At 44.6% G+C, this 22639-nt stretch overlaps 1 protein-coding gene across 1 annotated transcript; it reads left to right on the top strand.

The window, feature by feature from the left end:
• Positions 1–220: 220 nt before the first annotated feature.
• Lrrc52 (leucine rich repeat containing 52) lies at positions 221–21456 on the top strand. Its single transcript, XM_034513603.2, has 2 exons — positions 221–853; positions 20997–21456. The coding sequence occupies exons 1-2, from the start codon at positions 232–234 to the stop codon at positions 21317–21319; spliced, it is 945 nt and encodes a 314-aa protein (XP_034369494.1). The 5' UTR covers positions 221–231; the 3' UTR covers positions 21320–21456.
• Positions 21457–22639: the final 1183 nt, after the last annotated feature.

The following is a 22639-nucleotide window of genomic DNA, read 5'->3' as shown; positions in this document are numbered from 1 at the left end:
GGACTGAGCAAGCAGCAGAGCCACCAAGCCGGCAGCAGGGCACTGGGCCTCGTGTTTCAACTTCTGTTCAGTTCTCCTGTAATGGAAAATTGCTTTGCACAAAGCTAGAGTGTTAGCTTTTTCCAGCACCCATCCCCTGCCCTGCCCCACCCCTCGGCAGCCTTCAGATCAGAAGGACAGCTTGTACCCGCCCTCAGGAAGGTAGAAGGAGGGGAACCGTGGCTTCTTACTATGTCCCTTGCTTCAGGCCCTAGCTCCAAGTTGTTACTCTTTTCTCTTGGAATGGGGCTGGTATCAGGGTCCAAGTGTCCAAACAATTGTGTGTGTCAAGACCAAGAAGTAGCCTGCTCAGATATGGGACTAACGGAATACCCAACTGACGTTCCTCTGAACACCCGGAGGCTATACCTGAACAATAACAAAATCACTAGTTTACCAGCTTTGCAGCTAGGATTCCTCAGTGACCTCGTTTACTTGGACTGTCAGAACAACCGGATTCGAGAGGTGATGGATTATACCTTCATCGGAGTCTTCAAACTCATCTACCTTGACCTCAGCTCCAACAACCTAACTTCCATCTCCCCATTCAGCTTCTCAGTGCTCACCAACCTGGTGCGGCTGAACATTTCACACAACCCTCACCTGTTGTATCTTGACAAATATGTCTTTGCCAACACCACCTCTTTGAGATACTTGGACCTCAGAAACACCGGATTGCAGATCATCGACCATAATGGCTTCCACCACCTGGTGGTGCTCCAGACCCTGTACCTAAGTGGGAACCCCTGGGCATGCAATTGCTCCTTCCTGGACTTCACCATCCACTTATTAGTGTCCCATATGGACCACCCAGGTAAGGGGTTGATTGGCTGTGGGTGTGATGCCATGAGAGGGATTGGTTTCTGAGAGGGGTATTCAAAAGATGGTGGGGATGGGAGGGAAAGCTGGGTGAGATGATTAAAAAGTACTGTTACTGTTTGGCCCGGCCCCTCCTTGGGTTGACTGGAGAGGCAATGATGCTTAGTAGCAAAGGTTCTAGAATGAGAATTCAGAGTTCAAACATGTAACCTACCACTCATGTGCCTTTAGGAAAATTCCATTTCTCTGCACCTATTTCCCATTCCGTAAAACTGGTACATATTACATAAATTTGCAGAATTGTAGCCAACAAAATGTGTATGTAAATGATACAAAATGTGTACTGGAATTGTAAAGTAACAAAGTAATTCAAAGGCGCTGGGCTCCGTGGGTAAACTGTGTTAATCTGAATAATGCTGTGACTGAATTTTTCCAGAATCTAAATTCAGCCCTCCATAGGTGAGGGAGAAACCAACAGGACTCAGGGAAAGTTCCACCGGGGGAGAGAAGCATAGGAGCTCCAGGGACAGCAAAAGACAGAGGAGAGAAGGAAAGCCTTTGATAGATTAGTTTCAAAACAGGGACCAGTGTCAAGCTGGGAGAGTCCAGGGTTATAGCCTTACCCGGGAGAGTTCCAAGCTAGGTGCTGCCACTGAGCCAACCCTCTCTGCCATGGCTCTTTTAGTAACCCAGTGTCTCACATCCTTATCCCAGGGACTCTGCTGTATCCTTCAACCCCAGGTAAGTCAGAGCTTAAGAGAAATGAGGCCCCTTTCAGAAAGCCTGGGGCCACTGGTATTGTCCCTCTGACATGGCAATTCCTAGCCAAGAATGGCACTGCAGAACTGGTGGAGAGAGAGTCATCAGCCCTCCAGAGCTCCAGGTGGCCATGTTATAAAAAGACCTTCCAGGCAGGAAGTACACTAGAGTGAAGCAAGCCAGGATTTCCAGACCAGATTTAAGGAGGCACTGAGAATAAGCACCCGGAGTAAGTGCCTCCTTAACTTTTGTGCCCTGAGCATCTGCCAAAAATCTCATCCTAAGTTATTAGAATAACAAAAAAGGCACTGTAACTTTGTCAGAAACCTCAGTAGCACTAAGACTGGAGACAGGACCAGTGGTCTAAGTAGATTCCTTACCATCTTCTCTAAGAGCCAGAGAATGTGGTTTCTGCCAAGTTCTTTACCAGAGGGTCAACTGCCCTGCATTAAATGTAGTTCCTAAATGTGAGTATTCCTATCAGCTCACATTGTATCTGGTGCAAAGACATCACCTTTTCCTACCCATCCCCACATACATACGTACACATTTTTAGTGCTCAGATGTATTTTAATTAGCATTTGTCATTTACCTATGTTATATTCACTCCCCCATTATGTCTCTTATCACACTCCCACTCTTTCCCACTAGTTTCTCTTCTTTCATGTAGTGTGTGTGTGTGTGTGTGTGTGTGTGTGTGTGTGTGTGTGTGAGAGAGAGAGAGAGAGAGAGAGAGAGAGAGAGAGAGAGAGAGGAGGGGGGAGGGGGAGAGGGAGAGGGAAAGGGAGAGAGAGAGGGAGGGAGGGAAGGAGGGAGGGAGGGGGAGAGAGAGAGAGATCTTAATGAGTTTAATTGAACATAGGCAAGGTGTTATTTATAGAAACATGGGCAACTTAGCATTGGCTCTATCATTGAAGAAAATGTCTTCTCTTCCTCAGTAACCACTAACTGCCAAAAGCTTCTTAGGAAGAGGTAAGACCTTATGAGTCCCTCCTCCATTTCCACGACAGAATGTGGACAGGCCCAACTTTGTGCTGGTCTTGTGTGCTCCAGCTATACACAAACACACACACACACACACACACACACACACACACACACACACACACACACACACACACATCTTCCTTGAGCAGTGGCCACCAGGTTGCCAAGGCAACCTCCTAGCCTACCTAACTACACCATGGCGATTTACCTTCAGTTCTGGCTCCTAAGCCTACCATGCAATTCACCAAGCTTTCATGCAATTTTCCTTAATCAAATTTCTGCTTTTACAGTTGTATCTTCTCAGAATTTTCAGGCTGACTCCTTTGGACTCCTTGACTCTTTCAGTTCAACCCGTAATTGAACAAGATTATAAAGCAGGTCTTTTTCACTGCATGTTTTCAAAGACAGCAGAAGGCATAACTATCTCGTCAAGTTCAGAAACTCCTCATAGATAAAAGGAGACATAGTTTATCTCCACTGTGGGACCCACAACTGCTTCCCCGAGGCCCAGAGGAGCCTTTATAGGCCACTTCTGGGGGAAATATGATCCCACTGCTCCTGTTCATGGCTGGTATCTCAGAAAACATGAATAGGCCATAGCCAGACAAATCTCTACAAGTTTATTCTTGTATGTCTTGACCAAAATCACACCAACTAATAAATGTAAAAAAAAAAAAAAAAATCAATTTCAAATCCAGGTCTGAGCTACTCAGTTTAGGGCCAGTTGGCAAAATACCTGAGAAAATCCAGTCATTTGGGCTCGGAGTTTTGAAGGTTCCATGATCTGCTTTTAGACCTGAAGCAAAGCAATGAAAACCTATGGCAGAGGACTCTGCTGAAGGGACTGTGGTCCCAACATCCCCTTCAAGGGCATGTAGCCAGATGCACAAGTTCCTAGTCCCTTCCTCTTTAAGCTTCATCCACCTACTAATAGCTGCATGGAATTGGGACCAGACTTTTAACGTTTTCCACAGACCTTTGGAAACATTTTAGACCCAAATTATAGCAAGGTCTTTATGAGACTGTATTATCTTTTAAATCTGAAAATCATATAACCATCATCTTGTATCAGGTTAGTTAAATATAACTAAAGTAGTTTTATTTCTTATCTGCCTACTTCTTAGAACTCACAAAAGATCATTTACTTCAGTTAACAGGCACTTTGAAAATGTAATTGCAATACTCTGTTACCTGCCTGTCCAGATTTCTCATAATCTACCTAAACCCCCAAAGGAGAAATATATTCTAGTGCCAGGTCCTCTTCGGGTTTCATTCAATCTCATATTCATCCCTCTCCTTACCTTCCTTTTCTTCCTCTCCCTCCTCTTCCTCCTTCATTTCTCTCTCTCTCTCTCTCTCTCTCTCTCTCTCTCTCTCACACACACACACACACACACACACACACACACACACACACCCAAGAGCATGCATGCATGCAAACACATAAACATATGAACAAACACAAAGGTAGCTATAGCCATATACATATACACATACCCGCCTATAAACTACATCTACATAACATACATACATGTAGAAATGCACATGTATCTATTCATGCACACAAACATACACCAAATTGAACACACAGTGAAATTCATTATATGCCTCTTACCCTTTAGCTAGACTTGAATGCAAAGGAAGCACTATTTCAATTGACTCTCCTGTAATTATTCTACAGGGTAGACATACCTTGGCTTACACACAAACGTTCTTGCTGAACTTTCAATTACAAACTCTCCTACTTATATCACATTTGCTGTCAAAATGGTGAACTTGACATACTCTAGAGTGGAACTCACAATTCTTTCCCCAGATAGCCACAGTTTGGGATATAGGAAGAGATCAATGACATAAGCAGAGTAGTCTTATTTTAAAGGGGAATTCAGTTTGCACGTAGGTCCCTTTGAGGTAAGGAGGTACTACCCTTCAGCATTAATGTGGTCCCTGTGGTGCAGTATTAAGGGAAGAATAGTGGTGCAATGTCCATCTCTATGTTCCTTATGAAATGAGAAGTGAGGGGCTGGAAAGATGGCTCGGTAGGTAACAGCATCAGTTCTTGTGGAGGACCTGGGTTCAGTTTTCTAGTTCCCTGCACTCACATAGAAGCTAACCACTGTCTCTAACTCCAATTCCACAGGATGTGACGCTAGGAGCTCAGCACCATCCTTAGGTGCCCCCAAAATCTGGGCACTGCCGAGTCAAATAAAACTGGAGCCAATACCTGCCTAGACACCAAACTTGGCTCTAAGTGATGGGACAGCCACCATGCAGACAGCAGAGCCCAGAGCTGAAAGCTCAGGTTCTCAAGAGAAATAGACATGTTATGATTCTAGCCTGCTGCTTACTATCTATAGGATATCAGATAAGTCATTTAACCTCTCTGAACTTTGATTTTTTTTTTCATCTTTAAGACATGGATAATAATAGATCCAACCTACCTAGGGTTGTCATAATGATGAAAGAAGAGCATTTATGAAGTGCTATTAGAATTAAACTTGACACTTCATGAGCATTCTGTAAACAAACGGTTGGTAGATGTAAGAGAAATGTACAGAATTGTAGAGACGATGTCAGCCAAGCAGGTCCCTGAAGAAGAGGTGGGCTTCAGGAAGGCTCACACACAGAGACTGTCTAGGAAACAAGAGAATTACAGAAGGGTGTGCATAGAATTTGGAAAGGTGATCATTACAACTTTCTACTTTAATCCATGAGGAAAGAGATGAAGGAAGGAGGATCCAATTCGTGGGAGGAGTTGGATATTAGGTAAACTGAGAGCACAGAGTTCCAGACCCTAAAAAGTAAAACTGAGGGCTAAAATCAAGACCTGGTTACTTATCAGTGAGTTAAGAGACTCAGAGCTGGATCAGCAACATCAAGGTAGCTGTGCCTGCAACACTGAGTCTGGGTCTTAAAATTAGACCCAAAGAAAAGTCCACTTCCAGGTGCAGGTGTGGATATATAGTTTTCTAGGCGAGGAGGGAAGAAAGTCAGCCCAACAGAGGGGTGGTGGCATAGCCTTGTGATTTACAAGTGCTGAGCAAAGCTTTTACTCTATTTCTCCCCAGCTACAGCCTACTACTGAGCTGAAATTAGACATAGGAAACTCATGCCCCCAATGCTGTGACCTTGGAAAGGTCCCTGCCAGAATACTAACTTCCTGAGGAGAATAAGTATCCCTGAGCCATTATTGACTCTCGTATCAGAGGAAGGGGTGAGTTATTGGGCTCTCTAATTAGCTAAGATGAATTCTGCAATAGAGGAAAACCTTGAAGGAAGACAAGGTCCTGAAAGGAAATGTAGGAAACTCAAGAAAAGGCATGAGAGTATATTCTTCTCCTACATCTCATCCTGAGCTCAAGGGATACCCCCACTGAAAGGGAGGCTTACAGGAAACTGAAATGTTTTGTTCACTTCAATTTATCATAACGTTATATGAAACAGGAATATTGAAACTCTCCCAAATGAACAGGACCCTTGGCACTATTATCAAAAATACTAAGCAAAATCCTACAATGACACTCTCACTAGATGTATGAAAGTATTCAGTCGTATGCAGTTCCCTTTCCAAATGCAGAGGATAGCAGAAATGGAAGTATGTTATGATATGCCAGGTGCCAGGTGCCCTGCTGATCCCTGATGAGTACAGGGTTAAAACAGATGCTTGCACTCCGTTTCCCTTTTAGCCCAGGTCAGCAAGTAGGTGAACTAATTCCTGGCTGAAGCTGTAATTTTCCACTCGTTAGTGATATCTGGAGGTGAGAGTGGCTACTGAATTCTTCCCAGGACATTTATTTTCCTTAGTGGGACAGTGTTAAATATTTTCTAGGATGGTTTCTGAAAAGTCACTGCGCCCCAAGCTCCCGGTAGCTATACTGGCTCCCTCTTTATCCCCAACGTCTGGCCCCAGGCAGCCAGCAGGTGTTTCTGCAACACTGTGAGCACCTTAGATGTGTGAGCACCTTAGACGTGATATCCAACATGGAAGCCATTAGTCGTACGTGGCTACTGAACTCTTGAAATTTGGAGTACCACTGAACTGCATTCCTGACTGTTACTCATTTTCAGCCCATTTAAATAGCCACACGGGACAGTGGCTCTCATGACACTGGGCAAGCCATTTAACTGAATGCTGAATCCACTATTGTGTTAGTTTGTGTTAGAAGGGGTTATTGGGTTGTTTGGTTGGTTAGTTGGTTGGCTGGTATTTGTGTTTGGTTTGGGGGGTTTCATTTTGTTTTGTTTTGTTTTGTCTTGTTTTTGCTTTGATAAGATACCTGAGACAATAACATAAAGGAGAAAAACGTTGCTCGGGCTCATGTTTCAAAGATTTAAGTCCACAGTTGGCTGTCTCCATGGTTTCTAGGCTTAGAGCACAGAGATAAAGGAGGAAGTGACCTACTTCCTATGAAGATACCCCACTTTTCAGTTTCAACTTCCTCCCAAGAATGGTCTAAAATTATGAATTCATCAGTGTATTAACCCATTGATTAGGTCAGAATGCCCACAATTCAATCAGCTCCCAAAGGACCTACATTAGAACATTACATTAGTGATCAAGCCTTCAAAATGAGTTTTGGGGGAACATTTCATACCCAAACTATAGCAGGTGTCCTCACGGGTGACTACTGGGACCAGCCCAGCATGGATATATCCTACAGTCCAAGGTTCCTCTCCATTTTTATACTATTTTCTTGTTATTGGGCCCATCAACCTATTTGGCTCTAAAACACTTATATTCTTCTATGTGCAAAATATGTGAAGACAGTTGTAACACAGAAGTTCTAATTCCTATCTAATAAGGCCAGCCCGGGATAGAAGAGACATAAAATAGACTGGAAAGCCAGAGAGCCCTGCCCTGGTTGTAGCAACCCCACTGAGTGACTTTGAAAGAGCTTCTTCCTCACTTTGAATCTCACTTTTCTTGTTTTTTTTTTTTTTAAGATATATTTATTATGCATACAGTGTTCTGTCTGCATGTATGCCTGTAGGCCAGAAAAGGGCACCAGATCTCATTAGAGATGGTTTTGAGCCATCATGAGGTTGCTAGGAATTGAACTCAGGATGTCTGGAAGAACAGTGCTCTTAACCTCTGAGCCATCGCTCCAGCCCCAATTTTCTTGTTTTTAAAGTAGGGGAACAGAACTTGAAATTCTCAAAGACCCTTTTATCTAAATAGAAAGATAAGACACCTGTGGTGATTTGTATATGCTCCACCAAGAGAGTGGTACTATTAGAAAGTGTGGCCCTGTTGGAGTAGGTGTGTTACTATGGGTGTGGGCTTTGAGACCCTCATCCTAGCTGCCTGGAAGTCAGTATTCTGATAGCAGCCTTCAGATGAAGATGTAGAACTCTCAGCTTCTCTTGCACCATGCCTGCCTGGATGTTGCCATGTTCCAGCCTTGATGTTAATAGATTGAACCTCTGAACCTGTAAGCCAGCCCCAATTAAATGTTGTCCTTGTAAGAGTTGTCTTGGTCATGGTGCCTGTTCACAGCAGTAAAGCCCTAACTAAGACAACGCCCATGGTAGAAGAGGAGATCGATGCTCAACAGATAGGACCTCAAGTAAACAAGTGCATGGTGGGTAAAAGGGAGATGGAGGTATTCCTGGTATAGATGGCTGCAACCATAGGAGGAAGGGAATGGAAGAAGCAGAAAACCTCTGATTCTGGTGCCCTTCTATTCCCTGTGTTAAGCTGCATCAACTTTTCTGCCACAAGGTAGTCAGTGCCCCAGTCTTTCCTCCCAGGCCTGACACCCCAAGCAGAGGCCCTTAAACTCTAATGGACACTAAAATCCTACTCCCTGAGATTCTGAGTCATTGACAGGCCACTTCTCAGACAGCCTATGGCAGCATCCTGTACTCCAGAGCTTCTGTGGCTGTTCTAGCTGGAAAACAAGTTAATTCACACTGAGATGCTAATGGGTAATAGTGTTTTGAAATATCTTCTTCATGGGGTATTTGCAGTTATGACAGAAAACAATCATAAATCAAGACTTCAGAAAGTGACTGGCTACCAGAGAGAGGAATGGGGCAGTTTTAGGTCCCCTTGTGTCAACTCTTAAATTGTAGTCTTAGGCAGTTCTAATTGAGCTCAGTGGGTAGGACCCAAAAGTCAAGGAGGAATCAGGACAAGAGTGACACAGAGGTGGGTATGTGAGGCAACTGAGGGCATCTGCAGGAAACAGATGGTTTGGGTCATATGCTGCTTCAGGTCCAAGTCATTGTGAGGGCATTTTGAACAGAGAACATCTTAGTTTCATTCCGTGGTTATTTCACCCTGTATCCAGGCAGCTGTAATAGGATAGTGGCCCCATTTCAACCCACCAAGTACAAAGTCATCCTCAGCTATGCCAAAAGTTAGATTTCCAGAATGAATTCAGGCCTTGCACCATTTCACTATAAATGTTAACCCAGCTCCAAGCTCCTCCATCAGAGAAATTGAAATAAAGACGAGAGGCAGGCAGTGGTGGGGAGAGGAGCTGAGAGAAAATGAGAATTTCTGTACAACAGATGGTTCAAACATTGTCAACTGTTCTGCCAGCCTGGCTGTCACATCTTATAAAAACATTCTCTGGCCTTGATGCTAGAAGATCATCTTTTCTCAGGACAATGAGGGGGCATAGAAGGAAATTACTAAAGTATCCCCTCCCCCAAAAAAGGTGACCAGCCACGTGACCCTGATAGGTTCCCTTACTCAACCCAAATGGGATCCCAGAGAGATGTTGTCCGTAGTTCTCCATGTGACTTCTCAAACCACCTAACAAACTCAGGCATCTGGAAGGTGGCAGTAAAAGGCTGGCCAGAACAGCCAACCTAGGTTTCCCCATCTTGACAGATAAGGAACATCTCATGTTGGCAGAATCCAGGATGATGGATACAACTAGAAATCGAGACAAGGGTCCATCTCTAAAGAATCCTGAATAACTCTCTGAGGACCATGCTGTGGGTGGTGGTTTGAACATGCTTGCCCAAGGGAGTGGCACTATTAGAAGGTATGGCCTTATTGGAGGAAGTGTGTCACTGTGGAGGTGGGCTTTGAGACCCTCCTCCTAGCCACATGGGAGACAGTCTTCTGTTTGCCTTCGGAACAAGATGTAGAACTCTCAGCTCCTCCAGCACCATGCCTGCCTGGATACTGCCATGGTTCCTGCCATTATAACAGACTGAACCTCAGAACCTGTAAGCCAGCCCCCAATTAAATGTTGTCCTGTATAAGAGTTGCCTTTGTCATGGTGTCTGCTCACAGCAATGGAAATCCTAACTAAGACACTGTATCATATGAAGCCCTGGAAAGCAGGCAAGTCTTGAGACAGAGTTGGGAATTAAACTCCTGCAGAGAACTAGGAGGCAGAGAACAGAGGCAGAGAATATCAGCAGTAGGGATAGAGGGGTGGAGAAGTAGGCCAGGAGAATCTGGAAGATAGAAGCAGGGCCTAGGACTGAACTGGTCTGCACATGGCTCCTTACACTTCCTGTCTGGAAAACTGTAGGTGATAAATTTATATTCATTTAACCCCTTTCTTTATATTCTGGGAGCTCTGTGGTAGTATTCTGCATCTTCAGAAAGTAGCACAAAGTCTGACAGAGAGAGAGAGAGAGTCACATTAATGAATGAATGAAATTGGAAAAATAAAAAGGAAGGGAGAAGTGAAGAGTAACTTCTAATGTTTAGCTTGAACAACGGTGAGAAATTCATTGAGCTAAACACTTGCCGGGTCATCTTCCCATCACTAGAACAAAATACCTGACATTTCTGACTTATCAGGAGAGCCTGGCTGTGGCTCACAGTTAGGAAGATTCAGTCCAGAATCAATTGGCCTCGTTGTTTTAGTCCTGTGATGAGATAGAACATCATGGTGGTGATGAAGTTATTTTCAGGGCAATGGGAATTTTTGGTCCAGAGAGGTGTAACTCAGGAATTGAAGGTGCTAGCCACTCGATGGTCACTACAAGCCAACCTGAGACAATGCCTCTCAGTAGTTCATGGTTTCACACTCCCGTGGTTAAATATGAACTCACAAGGAAATAAGCAAAGCAAAAGTGAACTGTATTAAGAAGACATGAGGAATTAAGGAGGAGAAAAGGGAACTCCCAGAGCTAAGATGTATTACAGGAAGAAAATAGTCAGGAAGCCTCTACAGTCAATGGGGGCACCTGAGTGGCCACTGAGCTGCAAGTCAGGGGGTGGGGATTATAGGATGACATTAACAGGACAAAGACCAAGGTGATTTCTGTTGAGATCAATTCCTTATCTGAGCATATCAGAGGCCAAGCTAGGGTGACACACTGTGTGTTCTTACGGTCTAACCCGAGAGATGGACATGTACACCCACCCAGTTATAGGTAACTGAAGCTTCCCTCTGTACATCTCTGACTTCATCTCTTAGCTGCTAATCTTGACTGTGTGCAAGCCATTTACTGCCTGCTAGAATGTCTGACCGTGTAGGTGTTGCTAGTCTTAGACCTTGTTGGAGTCTAGTGGTTGTTAATTAGACTATATTCTCAGGTTTGTTTATATAGACAGTCAGTATTTTCACCATAACAGCCTGGGTTGAATGAGATTTTTTTTCCCCTCAGCCCAGTCAAGAAGATTTTTTTTTTAACTGAAAAATGCAGTATTTCAAAATCAGGCAGTACTATCCAGGCACTTACCATCCCAGCACTCAGGAGACAGGTAAGGGACAAGAACAATTCTATGAGTTCAAGGCTAGTCTGGTCTACATTGCAAGTTCCAGATCAGTCAGGGCTACACAATGTGACCCTGTCTCAAGAACAAAAACAAACAGCAGGTATTTCAGGGTGGAGTTTACTACTTGGTGGTAAGGTATTTGCTGAGTAGATATGAGATCCTGAGTTTGATCCCCAATACCATATAAGGGCAGCTGCCAAAGTCCCCCTTAGTTTTGCCTGATTAACCTTCTCACAGCTTCTGGGATGTAGTTGTGGTCTTCCTAGGTTACCTCACACCCAGGTCTTTGAATATGGCACAGGTAGAGGCTGTCATATGTACAGGCTGTTTAGAAGCCATTTCTACCTACCATTTACTGTATTATGCTTAGCTACTGTAGACGGGAGACTAGGAGAGAGGTCAGCAATGCCTTGTATGTGTTTTTCAGGGAAGAGGCTTGGTGGGAGTGAGTCAGAGCTCACTGGAGCCTGCTGACTCTGACTTCATCTTCCCAGAGCCCTTAATGTCCACCCTCTTTTCTGGTCAGCTTAGGTATCTCCCACCTGGAGGCAAGCCCTGTTATTTCCCATTCCTGGTGTTCCCAATGCTCTTGAAGAAGGGTGCCAAGAAGGCTAGATCCTTAGTCTCTGAGCAGTAGATCCTCTGAGACAATGAGAGTTAGTAAGCTCAGAATAGAGAGCAGGCCATCAAATACACATGTGGAGAATCACTGCCTCTGGTGATCACTGAACTCAAATAAAGGGAGACCAACAAAGGGAAGGTTTAGAATGAAGTATTCTAAGGGCCAAAGGCAAAAGCTCTTGGGAATGCCATGTTATTGAAAGGCGAACACAACTCAAGAAGCATGCTGAACATGAACATGGGGCAGGGGGCAGGGCAGAAAGAACATTCGAGGAGGACAAAGTCTCCAAACAGCAGCACCCTAGAAGACTCAAAACTGGCTGTCATATTTAACTACCAGGTCCCTGGGATGAGACTGAACTCAAATCAGGGGCAGGCTATGGAAGGTGCAGAGAGAAGAGAGCATAATATGTCTCCCTTCTAGGAGTCTCCCTTCTAGTGGGTGGTGGGATGGAGGGTGCAGGGTGATAGTCTGAGCAGAAACAAGAGTGTCTTTCTAAGGAAAAAACAGATCCAATTATTCGTTAATCTGTTCATTCAGAGGGAAGCCCCCATGAGGAGGGAGCAAATGGTCCCTTCTTTGTTTCCTGGGGCTGTGGAGAAGGAAAGGAAGGAAAGCCTAAATGTGGAAGTGCAACCGAAGCACTGACCCACCTTGAGAACCTACACCTCACTTTCTATGAGATGAAGGTCAAAGACTGACTTTCTCTTTTTTTTTTTTTGTTTTGTTTTTTTTGTTTGTTTGTTTTGGTTTTTCGAGACAGGGTTTCTCTGTGTAGTCCTGGCTGTTCTGGAACTCACTCTGTAGACCAGGCTGGCCTGGAACTCAGAAATCTGCCTGCCTCTGTCTCCCAAGTGCTGGGATTAAAGGCGTGCGCCACCACTGCCCGGCTTCTTTTTTTTAATATTTTATTAATCAATTCTCAAATGCTGCCCCTGTCCTGGTCCCCTAGTTTCACATGATGTTTCCAATGGCACTGCCAAGCCATCCATGAGAACAAACCTTCTGTTTGTGAAGCTGTGAAACTGAGATGCACTCTAGCGGCTGCTGTTATTACATGGTGTCGGCGACCAAACTCAGGGCCTCATGCAGAGGAGGCAAATGTCCTGCCACCAAGCTACATACTCAACCCTGAACTGCCTGATTTTAAATACTTAAAAACCACCTGACTGGAATTTAAAAAAAAAAAAAATCTTCATGCAGCCCAGTCTTCTTGTCTGGAAAATGATGTAGTCCCCAAGTTGTTGTAGAAGCTAAATAGAATGAACGACATGAAGAGGTTGACACCACAGTCTTGAATGCTGAACAATGCTCCTTACCATACCACTGTCACTTCAGTCAGGTGCTGACCCAGGTTTCCTGGGGGTGACTCTGAGTGCTGGTAGCATACAGAGCAGAGGATGGCTGTAGGTATTCACAGACAGAAGCAGGCTAAGCAGGCATTGCTCTACACAGTCTTCATGCACAAGGGGTTTGAGGTGCCAGTGTTCTTGAGGAAGGAATGTAAATTCTCAGACTGATCACACTAAGTAAAAGACACTGAATGCACTGTCTGGACCTAAGGCCAGGATCTCTCTTTTTATCCTGTCCTGAAAAATCTGGTCTTTCTTTCAACATAAAGTAATAGCTACTATATACCTGATACATCTCATTAAAATACAGCTAAGATTGAAATTAGCTGGATGTGGTGATTTATACTTATAATCCTAGCCCTCGGAAATCTGAGGCAGGAGGATTGCAGAAAGTCTAAGGCTAGTCTGAACAACACAGTGCATTCCAGGCTATTCTAGGTTACAAAATGATTCAAATCTGTCCCCAACCAACCAACCAAGACTGGAACGAAAGTCAGGTTAGGCAAATCCTTGCCTGTCTCAATTAATCTTCTTGTACTAGCCAAGAGTCTCTGGTTCCAGCCTTTGGCCAAGGTAAGATATGGCATTATTACCTCAAGTGACAATTACTGAAGTGTGAGAAGGCGAGCCTGGACTCTTGAGTGCCTGGGCAGGCATTGGGCAGACCATTATGGAAGAGACATACTGTGTGAAGCCTACATTGTCACGTGAGAGGAAGGATGTAAGCAACAACTGCTCTCAAGAGGAAGAGTGTGCCCGGACAGACACTTCAGACCAGGTGTTCTCTAGCTGGTGGCTTCTATGCAGAGAACTGAATAAAAAAAAGTGAAGGCCAAGCCACGGGAATGTGAAGTGAGGTGAGGGAGGGGCTTTCTAGACAGGAGAATGAAAATGGTAAGGACACCAGGATACACTGTGCTTGACAAGCCAGAAGGTGAGAATGGCCACAGCAAGGGGAAAGGAAGGAAAGGAAACAGAACACCCTGGTTGGAAGCCAGACCACACAGCAAATAAGCCACACAAGGGTTTGCTTTTATTCCACCATGACAAGGAGTCCTGCAAGCGGTTTTTGGCAGAAAAGTAAGATGCTTTGTGACTGACAGTTGGCTCCCACTGCTGTATGTAGGAAAGATTGTCAGGAAAGGGGTTTGGGAGGGAGGGGATGATGGATCAGACTAGGATAGCACTGCACATAGTAAGACCACTAGAAATCAGGACATATAATAGTGAAGGGGGACCCACAGTGTTCGCCTGTGCCTTGAAAATGGGTAGGATTTGAGCAAGGAGACTCCCTTGTTTCTTCCTGCTCCACGGGTGAGTATTGGTACCCTTCACTCCTGAAATTTTATATATTGCTTGCTATCCATGAGGGTGTACCACAGGTTTTCCCACAGACCCCTCTAGTGAGGTCATTTTCTCAAATGATGTTCTGTCTTCCAAAATGACTCTAGCTTGTGTCATGCTGATATAAAACTAGCCAGCACAGAGTGATTTTATGCCAAACAAACAAACAAAAAAAAAAAATCAAAAAAACAAGCAGGTTGTAGTTCGGTGGACCCTGACTTAGGACATCACAGAAAGATAGCTAGGTGATGAAGAAATGGAGTCCCCGTAGGCAAAGGTAGAGCCCGTGTCAGGAGTAGAAAGGTTCCTGAGAACATGGTGAAGGGCTTGCTCTCTAGCCACCTTTGGTGTTGTACTGCTATGCTGGCCCATGCAGATTCCTTCCCAGGGAGTCATCTCTGGAGTTCCATCCACTGTACAGAAGGATATCACAGTGATTTGTTTTCTTCAAATTCTACCTAGAAAAACTGTTCTAAACTATAGGCCAAAGACATGGCAGCTAAGCGGGCTAAGAAGTACTTCGCAAAACATATAAGCCAACAAAAATTGGAGTTTGAGCTAGACCTGGTAGGGCTCGCCTATAATCCCAGCTACTGGGGAAGCTGTGGTGGGAGGATCCCAAATCCAAAGCTTCCTGGAACACAGACAGAGCGAGCTCATAGCCTGGGAAACCTAACAAGACTCTGTTTCAAACAACAGTTTTATGGGGGTTAGGGATCTTGCTCAGTGATAAATGTTACCTGGTATTCACTATGTCCTAAACTGAATCCTAAATACTGCAGAGAGGAAAGATACTAAGAGGAAAGAAAGAGGAAGAATTGCTGGAGAATTGGAGCGTCTTCAAATTCCATCTCTCCTTGTACTCTGCCCCTCTTTGAGGCTCCCCAGCCACCAAAGCCCAGCTAGTTCATTCCCTGGGCACACAGAGGGGATGGGTGCTCATAGAAGCCTGCATACAGCTTGCTTCCTTCTCTAACAAATGCCAGGGCATCTGAGTATGGTCCCTGCCCAGGACCATGATCTTTTCCACAGACCAAGGAAAGGTTCCTCTTAGAAGGAGCCCTGAGTTCAAAGGGAGGCCTCAAAGCTTATTACAACTAATATGAGGTTCTGAAGCACAGACTGAACAGACTCCCTGGCTCCTGCATACACCTGGTTCTGGAAGACATGTTTACTGCCTATGAGTAAGATGCTGTGTGCGGAAATAAACAAGGTGATAGTTTACATTTCCTTAGGAACTATTTGCAAGTAGTTAAACATTAGTAACATCTGTAATTGTGCCTAGGAGTTTTAACTGGGGCAGATGTTCTGGGCCTACTGGAGTAGTGTTGAAAGAAAGGATAGCCAGGAGTCTAGACACACTGTCTATATAATGTGAATGACAGCCCTTGGAGTTCGTCAGAGCGTAGCACGTGGTTGCCCTATGTAAGAGAGAAGAATAGATATACAGTTTATTCATTCCCTAGCCTGGCAATATTTAAAACTACCATTCAAGCTGGTTCGTAATGGGTTTTACAGCTAAATTTTATTAATACCTCATGTTATACCTAGCACACATTAAATATTCCACCATCAGTGTACAGGTATATAATCTCTGAAGACACCAAATCAAACTAAAAAAAAAAATAATATATCACTAACAAGCTAAGAAAATGGGTTTAAATAATAAACAAGAAGGCAAAAGTGTGAAGAAATAGGACATAAAATATATGAAATAAATATAAAGCCAAGTAACAAGTTACTAGGTATAAATGTCAATGAACTGACAACAGAAAGTTTTACTAGCTTGGGTGGGGGGAAAATCCCAACTCTAAGTTGCTCACAAAAATATACATTATATATAGAAAAATGGTAACATTGAAGAAATGGGAAAAGACAGGCAATGCAAACACTAGCCAACAGGAATTCAGTCCAGCCACATTAGGAGAAGGCAGTCTTTACGAGCGTTACCGGTAGGCAGTAAGACCTATTAGTCAATAACTGAAAGGCAGGGGTAGTAACTTTCTATGCATCTTTTTAACATAGGTTAAAATATGACAGAACTATATGGAATGGTGACTTTGATATGACAGTTTTGGGTTAACCTGTGTCTAGAAAAGGTAAAATTCCTTCCCTCAGGAGCTAATAAGCAACCAACAGACTAACAAGAACTGAGAGGCCATCTCTATTCATAGATTAGGAAGTCAGCAAGGGAGACTGGGAAGATGACTCGGTAGGCAAAGTGACTACTACTCAGGCATGAGGACCTGAGATTGGTCCCAGCAGCCATGTTAAAAGCCAGATGCAGGCCATACATAGGACAAGTGGATCCCTGGGGTTTGTTGGCAGCCCAGGCTAGCCAAAACAGTGAGTTCCAGGGTCAGTGAAAGACCTTGCCTCAAAATATACAAGGTAGAGATTAAGAGAAGACATCAACCTCTGGCTTCATACACAACACACATACATACATACACACACACACACACACACTCACTAACACTCATACATACATACACACACAGTAACATTCACATGCACACACAGTCTATCATATATAGACACTAACACACATACACACACACTGATACTCAAATATACACACATACACACACTAACACTCACACACACACACACACAAAGATAAAGCTAAATTTAAAAGTCAGCAAGGGCATAGATTTCTATCATACCACAATCTAAAGGACTTTAAGCAGAGCAATATACTAAACAAAAATAAAACAAATATTTTTCAGAATGAAAATTTACTAAAACTTGCCTGATGCTAGGCCATAATACAAATTATTAAAAATTTTCTAAAGATTTTCAAAGTGACAGAACATGTTTCAAACCACAGTAGAATTGAACTAGAATCTAGCTGTCTTTTAAAAAAAAATCTCCAAATACTTGTACATAGCAGTGACTAACAGCTCTTATTAATAGAGCAATGACCAGATATACTTTACACATTCGAGGGCTAAACCTCCCTCTGGTAGCCATGTAAATACATGTCACACACCAGGGTGGACTGTGGCAGGTGGGATAGAAGGGTGAATAGGAATGAAGGGGAGAAGAGGCGTGACCTCTGACCTATGAGGACCAACAGTTGGGGGAGCGCCAAGGAGTAAAGAGGCACTTTAAGGTTAGTTCTGGATCCAGCAAAGACTGGAGAAAGAGGCCATGGATACCTAGACCATGAGTTGTGTGACATGGCCAGCTACAGGTGAGGGCCAGAGCAAGAGGCGGATCAAGGTGTGCTAGTGCAGAAGTGAGCGCCAGGAGCACAGCAGGGAAGCAAAACTGAAGGCGGGATGCTGAGAGCCCGGAGAGACGCTGTGTGTGTTATTCTGAGGTCCACAGTAGCAATCACAGGAACCTGTTTGATAATATACATGTAGGAAAAGTTAAACCTTTTGGGGGCGGTCTGGGGTTTGTGTATGAATCCGACCCTAGCTGGTGAACCTCCAAGTGTAGAGCTGGGAGGCTGGGAGGGAAGCTCATCTTGACAGTGATGTGATGGGGGAAGGGGAGAGAAGGAAGCTGTAGAGAAGCCCAGGCCTCCCTCCTGACAGCCACCCACATCCCTCACCCGCACAGCAGCCTAACAATGCATTAAAATCGCTGCCTAATTGCTCCTTTCAAAGTTAATGCTCTCAACCGGGGAAGTGTGTGTTCAATGTTTAGTCTCAGCTCTGCCGCCCAAGCCCCAATTTAAAAGCCAAATCTTTTTAAAAATAGAATGAGATAAACCCCTAGACACGGCTCCGACCCTCAGAATCCCACGTTTTCCTTTTTCAAATCTGTCTTGCTTTGGATATGTCGCTGGCAGTTTGAGCAGGTGACCTGGGAAACCTGTCTGGATCAAATCCTGGAGAATCTTTCAGCAGCTTCTTCCTGGCTCCATTCTTGAACTCTCAGGCAGAGCATAGGAAGCCTTCAGTTAGGCCAAAGCACGGCTGGATTTCTGTCCCTTCGTGTCCACAGCCCCTCTCCTCTACAGGAACCCTGTCCATTGGAGCAGGGTGGCCCACAGGGATACCTGGCCACATTCAGTCTACAGGGAAAAGGTTTTCTCTCTTGTTCTCAATGATCACTGTAAACAATGCACACGATCTTTGCACTGGCTTCTCCTCCTCCATTTACAGGCTCCAGCAACAGCCCATCAGCAGTAGTTACGGATGACATCAGAGGTGTAACCTTCTGCCTGGAACAATGAAGTAAGGGGCAGGAACCATAACCCTTCCACTGTCCTTTACAGGCACCCAAATCTACCTACTTGCTACACTTCTCTATCTCTCTCCTGCCGCTAGCTTATGTTAGCATTCCTTAGCCAACCCTCCTTCTCTAACATCCTTGTCACCGAAGACATTGATGCCACCACACAGTTGCACAGTTCCTATCCTGGAGTCAAAAGGAGCTTCTCTGTTATGTCCTTTGGTTGTAGCTCTCATGTCTTCACTCCCTAGAACTCAGTCCTGGTCTTCTGTCTTCAGTCTCCTGGCTAAATCCTTTGAGGTACCTAGAACCTTCAAATCAAGAAACTTCCTAAGTCTCCATTTCCTTGTTTATAAAATAAAGATGAAAATATTATAAAGATCAAGATGGTTGTAAGCATTACATGAGATCAAATGTGTACACTAAAAGCTTAGAAAACAATAGTTATAACTATGGTTACGATCACTGCGAAGCCTGGCCTTGACTCTGAGCTGCAGCTTATGTATTCATCGTGCGCCGGGTGTGTTCACCTGGGTACCTCTGCATACACAGCAACACGGTGCAGCACACAGAGCTAGTGAAACACAGCTGTGGGCAGCACTCTAAGTGCCCTGCATACCTGGCATGTGGCTGCCTTCTCACCTTGGTAACTACCCTATGTGAGAACACATATGGTTTGCGCCTGTGACTGGGAAAATAGGACTTAGAGAGGAGATGAGGTGTCCTGCCAAAGTCTGCATGACTAGCAACTGACGATTTGGACTGGATAGCTCAAGAACCCTTTTCCTTCTGCTATATACTGAAGTACATTGTGCTAGAGCTGGGGCAGCACTCAGAGAAGCAGCCAGAGAGCTGCATCAGCTGATAACAGGGACTGACCATTCAAATCATTCATGGGACCCACTGGTGAGTGCCAATGCCATTGTTAAGAAGCAGAACTGCTTCACCTGCTGGCAAAGTCTTAATGCTGAGCTTTGCAGACATCCATACAAAGACTTTTCTGGGAATCTTGTCTCTTCCTGAAGGTGAATGGTTTATGATTCTCTTGGGTGATATTAGTGGTCTCTGTTAATTGGCTTTTCATCAATGTGACAAAATATAGGAGAGATACAAGTTTAAAGGAACAAAGGTTTACTCTGACTCTTGACTTCAGAGGCTTCTGCCTGCAATTGCTCCATCTCTTTGCTGTGGGTTTGTAGTGAAACAGAACATCAGGGCAGAGAGCAGAGCATGGAACAAAGCTGTTCACCCTTGGTAGCCAGGAAGCAGAGCATGAGCAGGATCCAGGGGAAAGAGAGAACCTTCTCAGTCACACCTCAGTGACCTCCCTCCTCAAGCTAGACACCACCTCCTAAAGCCCCTGGCTGGAAAGTCACTGGTGACCCATGAGTCCTTTCAGAAGGTTGTCCCCTTGTAATCCAGTCACTCTCAATAGCACCACTAGCTAGGAACCAAGGTATCAAACTATGCACCTTTTAGGAGGACAATTAGCATTCAACCCACAGGGTAGTCCGAGTCAGCTCAGGCACTAGTACAGAGAAGGACCAAGATTGGGCAAAGACAGATTTAAGAAAGAGAGAAATGGGAAGCTGATAAACCACAGTGTAGAGGTTCCAACATTCCATGCTTTTGTTTCCAACCTTCTGCCCACTGTTGGGGTGTCTCCTTCCCTTAGAGAGAGGGTCTTAAGCAAAGGCCATTATCATGGTCTGAATGCAGCCAAGCCTGTGTGTAAGATGTAGTTCCAGGCACAGCATTTTTCAAACTGTAGTATGCCACCAGATGCCCTGGGACTCTTGTTACAAAGCAGATGACTTCGGCAGCCTGGGTGTGGGCCTGAGATGCTGCATTTCTTTCTCTCTTTTTTTTTTGTTTTTTTGGGGTTTTTGTTTGTTTGTTTGTTTTTTCAAGACAGGGTTTCTCTGTGTAGTCCTGGCTGTCCTGGAACTCACTCTGTAAACCAGGCTGGCCTCCAACTCAGAAATCCGTCTGCCCCTGCCTCCCAAGTGCTAGGATTAAAGGCGTGCGCCACCACCACCCGCGAGATGCTGCATTTCTAACAAGGTCTACTAGTACTGTTGGCCCATAGGCCACACTTTGAGCAGTGAGCTCCAGATACTCCTTCCTTTTGGCTCAGGGCACTAGAAATCCTGATGTTTCAGCACCCTGCCTGCTATGTTTCTCTTCGCAGATGCCCAGAACGCCACGTGTACCGAGCCCACTGAGCTGAAAGGGTGGCCCATCACACAGGTGGGGAATCCACTCCAGTACATGTGCATCACACACCTGGACCACCAGGACTACATCTTCTTACTGCTCATCGGCTTCTGCATCTTCGCTGCAGGCACTGTGGCCGCCTGGCTCACAGGCGTGTGTGCTGTGCTGTACCAGAATGCCCTTCGAACGTCAGGTGGGGATGATGCCGAAGATGAAACTGGAAACAGGATCGCCAACCAGATTTTTCGAAGCAGCACGCACTTCAGCCCAGTTCGTCGGTTCCCTGAGCTGATTTAGCTGTCAGAGAGGACCACCGATTGTGCCTTCCTTCCCTGGCCAGGCTCCCTGCTCTCTCTCTCTTGCTCTCTCATCTTACCATCATTGTCTTGGAGACTGAAGCCTTCTAGTAAAATAAAATATTTGGTGGTTATTTCAGAGGCTGGTCCCTTCCTGTTCCAGCAGCCCATGTGTGCTGCTTTGAACTCAGTAGGATGGAATAAAAAGTCCAAAAAACTTGATGGATTCATCAGGATAGCGAAGAAGCCCATCCTAAAAGCAAGTGGACTTGTATTTAATTACTATGTCTCAAAAGCAAATGCTGGAGGAGAGAGATGAAAAAATCCAAGGGTTATGAGTGTTCGCATAACATGTAATTTGATCATATTCACCCTATCACCAAACTTTTAATCAATACTAAATCTGAAAGTTAAGCTACTATGACAGTCTTGACAGAAGAAATGGAACTCAGTTTTTCACAATGGCTTCTCTGTGAAGATGATGGCAGAGAGTGGACATAGCATCCTACCTAATGGGTCCTGAGAAGGCCACTGTGCATTGGGGTTCCAAGTACTTCTTGGTGGAAATAAAAAGTCAACAAAGTGCTAAGTGAGAGATAGGCACACAGTTATAAGGAACACACACAGAGAGAGAGAGTATGTAGTAGAGAGAGTGAAAAGCTCTCCAGAAAGGAGAGCCATCTAAACTGTGGCTTACAGGTCAAGATAGGATTATCCAAAGCAGCAAAGCAGAGAGGCAGGTGACAAGAAGGCTTCCTAAACAACAAGAACTGAGCACACAAAGCTGTGAGTGCCTAGCACATCGCTGTGGTTAGGATATACAGTCTAAAGGAAAGAAGACAGACAATGCTAGAGAAAGAAGCAACAACCCCCAAGGCCTTACAGGGACCTTAGACTAGTCAGGAACACATCCATCAGGGTCTATCCTGCAGTAACAGGTAGCCCCAAAGTAAGCCTGGCTTAGCTCTTACTTGTGTAAAATCATGTGGGCAGGGCAGCCTCTCCTGAGTCTTCTAGCTACAGAACCAGGAACATGAGCTTCAGAAAAAGAAAACAAATGTAATAGGTACATTTCAGGCTAAGCAGTTATGGCACATATAACTTCCACTCACTTTTTTACATAGCCACCATAACCCTACTGTAAAGAAAAGTATGTGTGGGGGGAGACAAAATGCTAAAAAAATATCTCTGCATTACCAAGATAAGGAATTTCAATTTCCTCCTGAAACACACTCCATAATTTTAATCACAAAATGATACCTGATTTTCCCTTTAGAGTGCTCATTCTGGGGCTGGTATACTTGCCCTGGGCTTAATCTTC

Source organism: Arvicanthis niloticus, chromosome 10, assembly GCF_011762505.2.
Source record: "Arvicanthis niloticus isolate mArvNil1 chromosome 10, mArvNil1.pat.X, whole genome shotgun sequence".
NCBI lineage: Eukaryota > Metazoa > Chordata > Mammalia > Rodentia > Muridae > Arvicanthis > Arvicanthis niloticus.
Note: the sequence above shows the minus strand (reverse complement) of the source record. Positions and strands in the feature narration are given on the sequence as shown.

Excerpts from the sequence above, each read along its gene's own strand:
- Lrrc52 (XM_034513603.2), top strand. The coding sequence starts at position 232 with ATGTCCCTTGCTTCAGGCCCTAGCTCCAAGTTGTTACTCTTTTCTCTT. Across the intron at positions 854-20,996 it reads GTCCCATATGGACCACCCAG|ATGCCCAGAACGCCACGTGT; the intron begins GTAAGGGGTTGA and ends TTCTCTTCGCAG.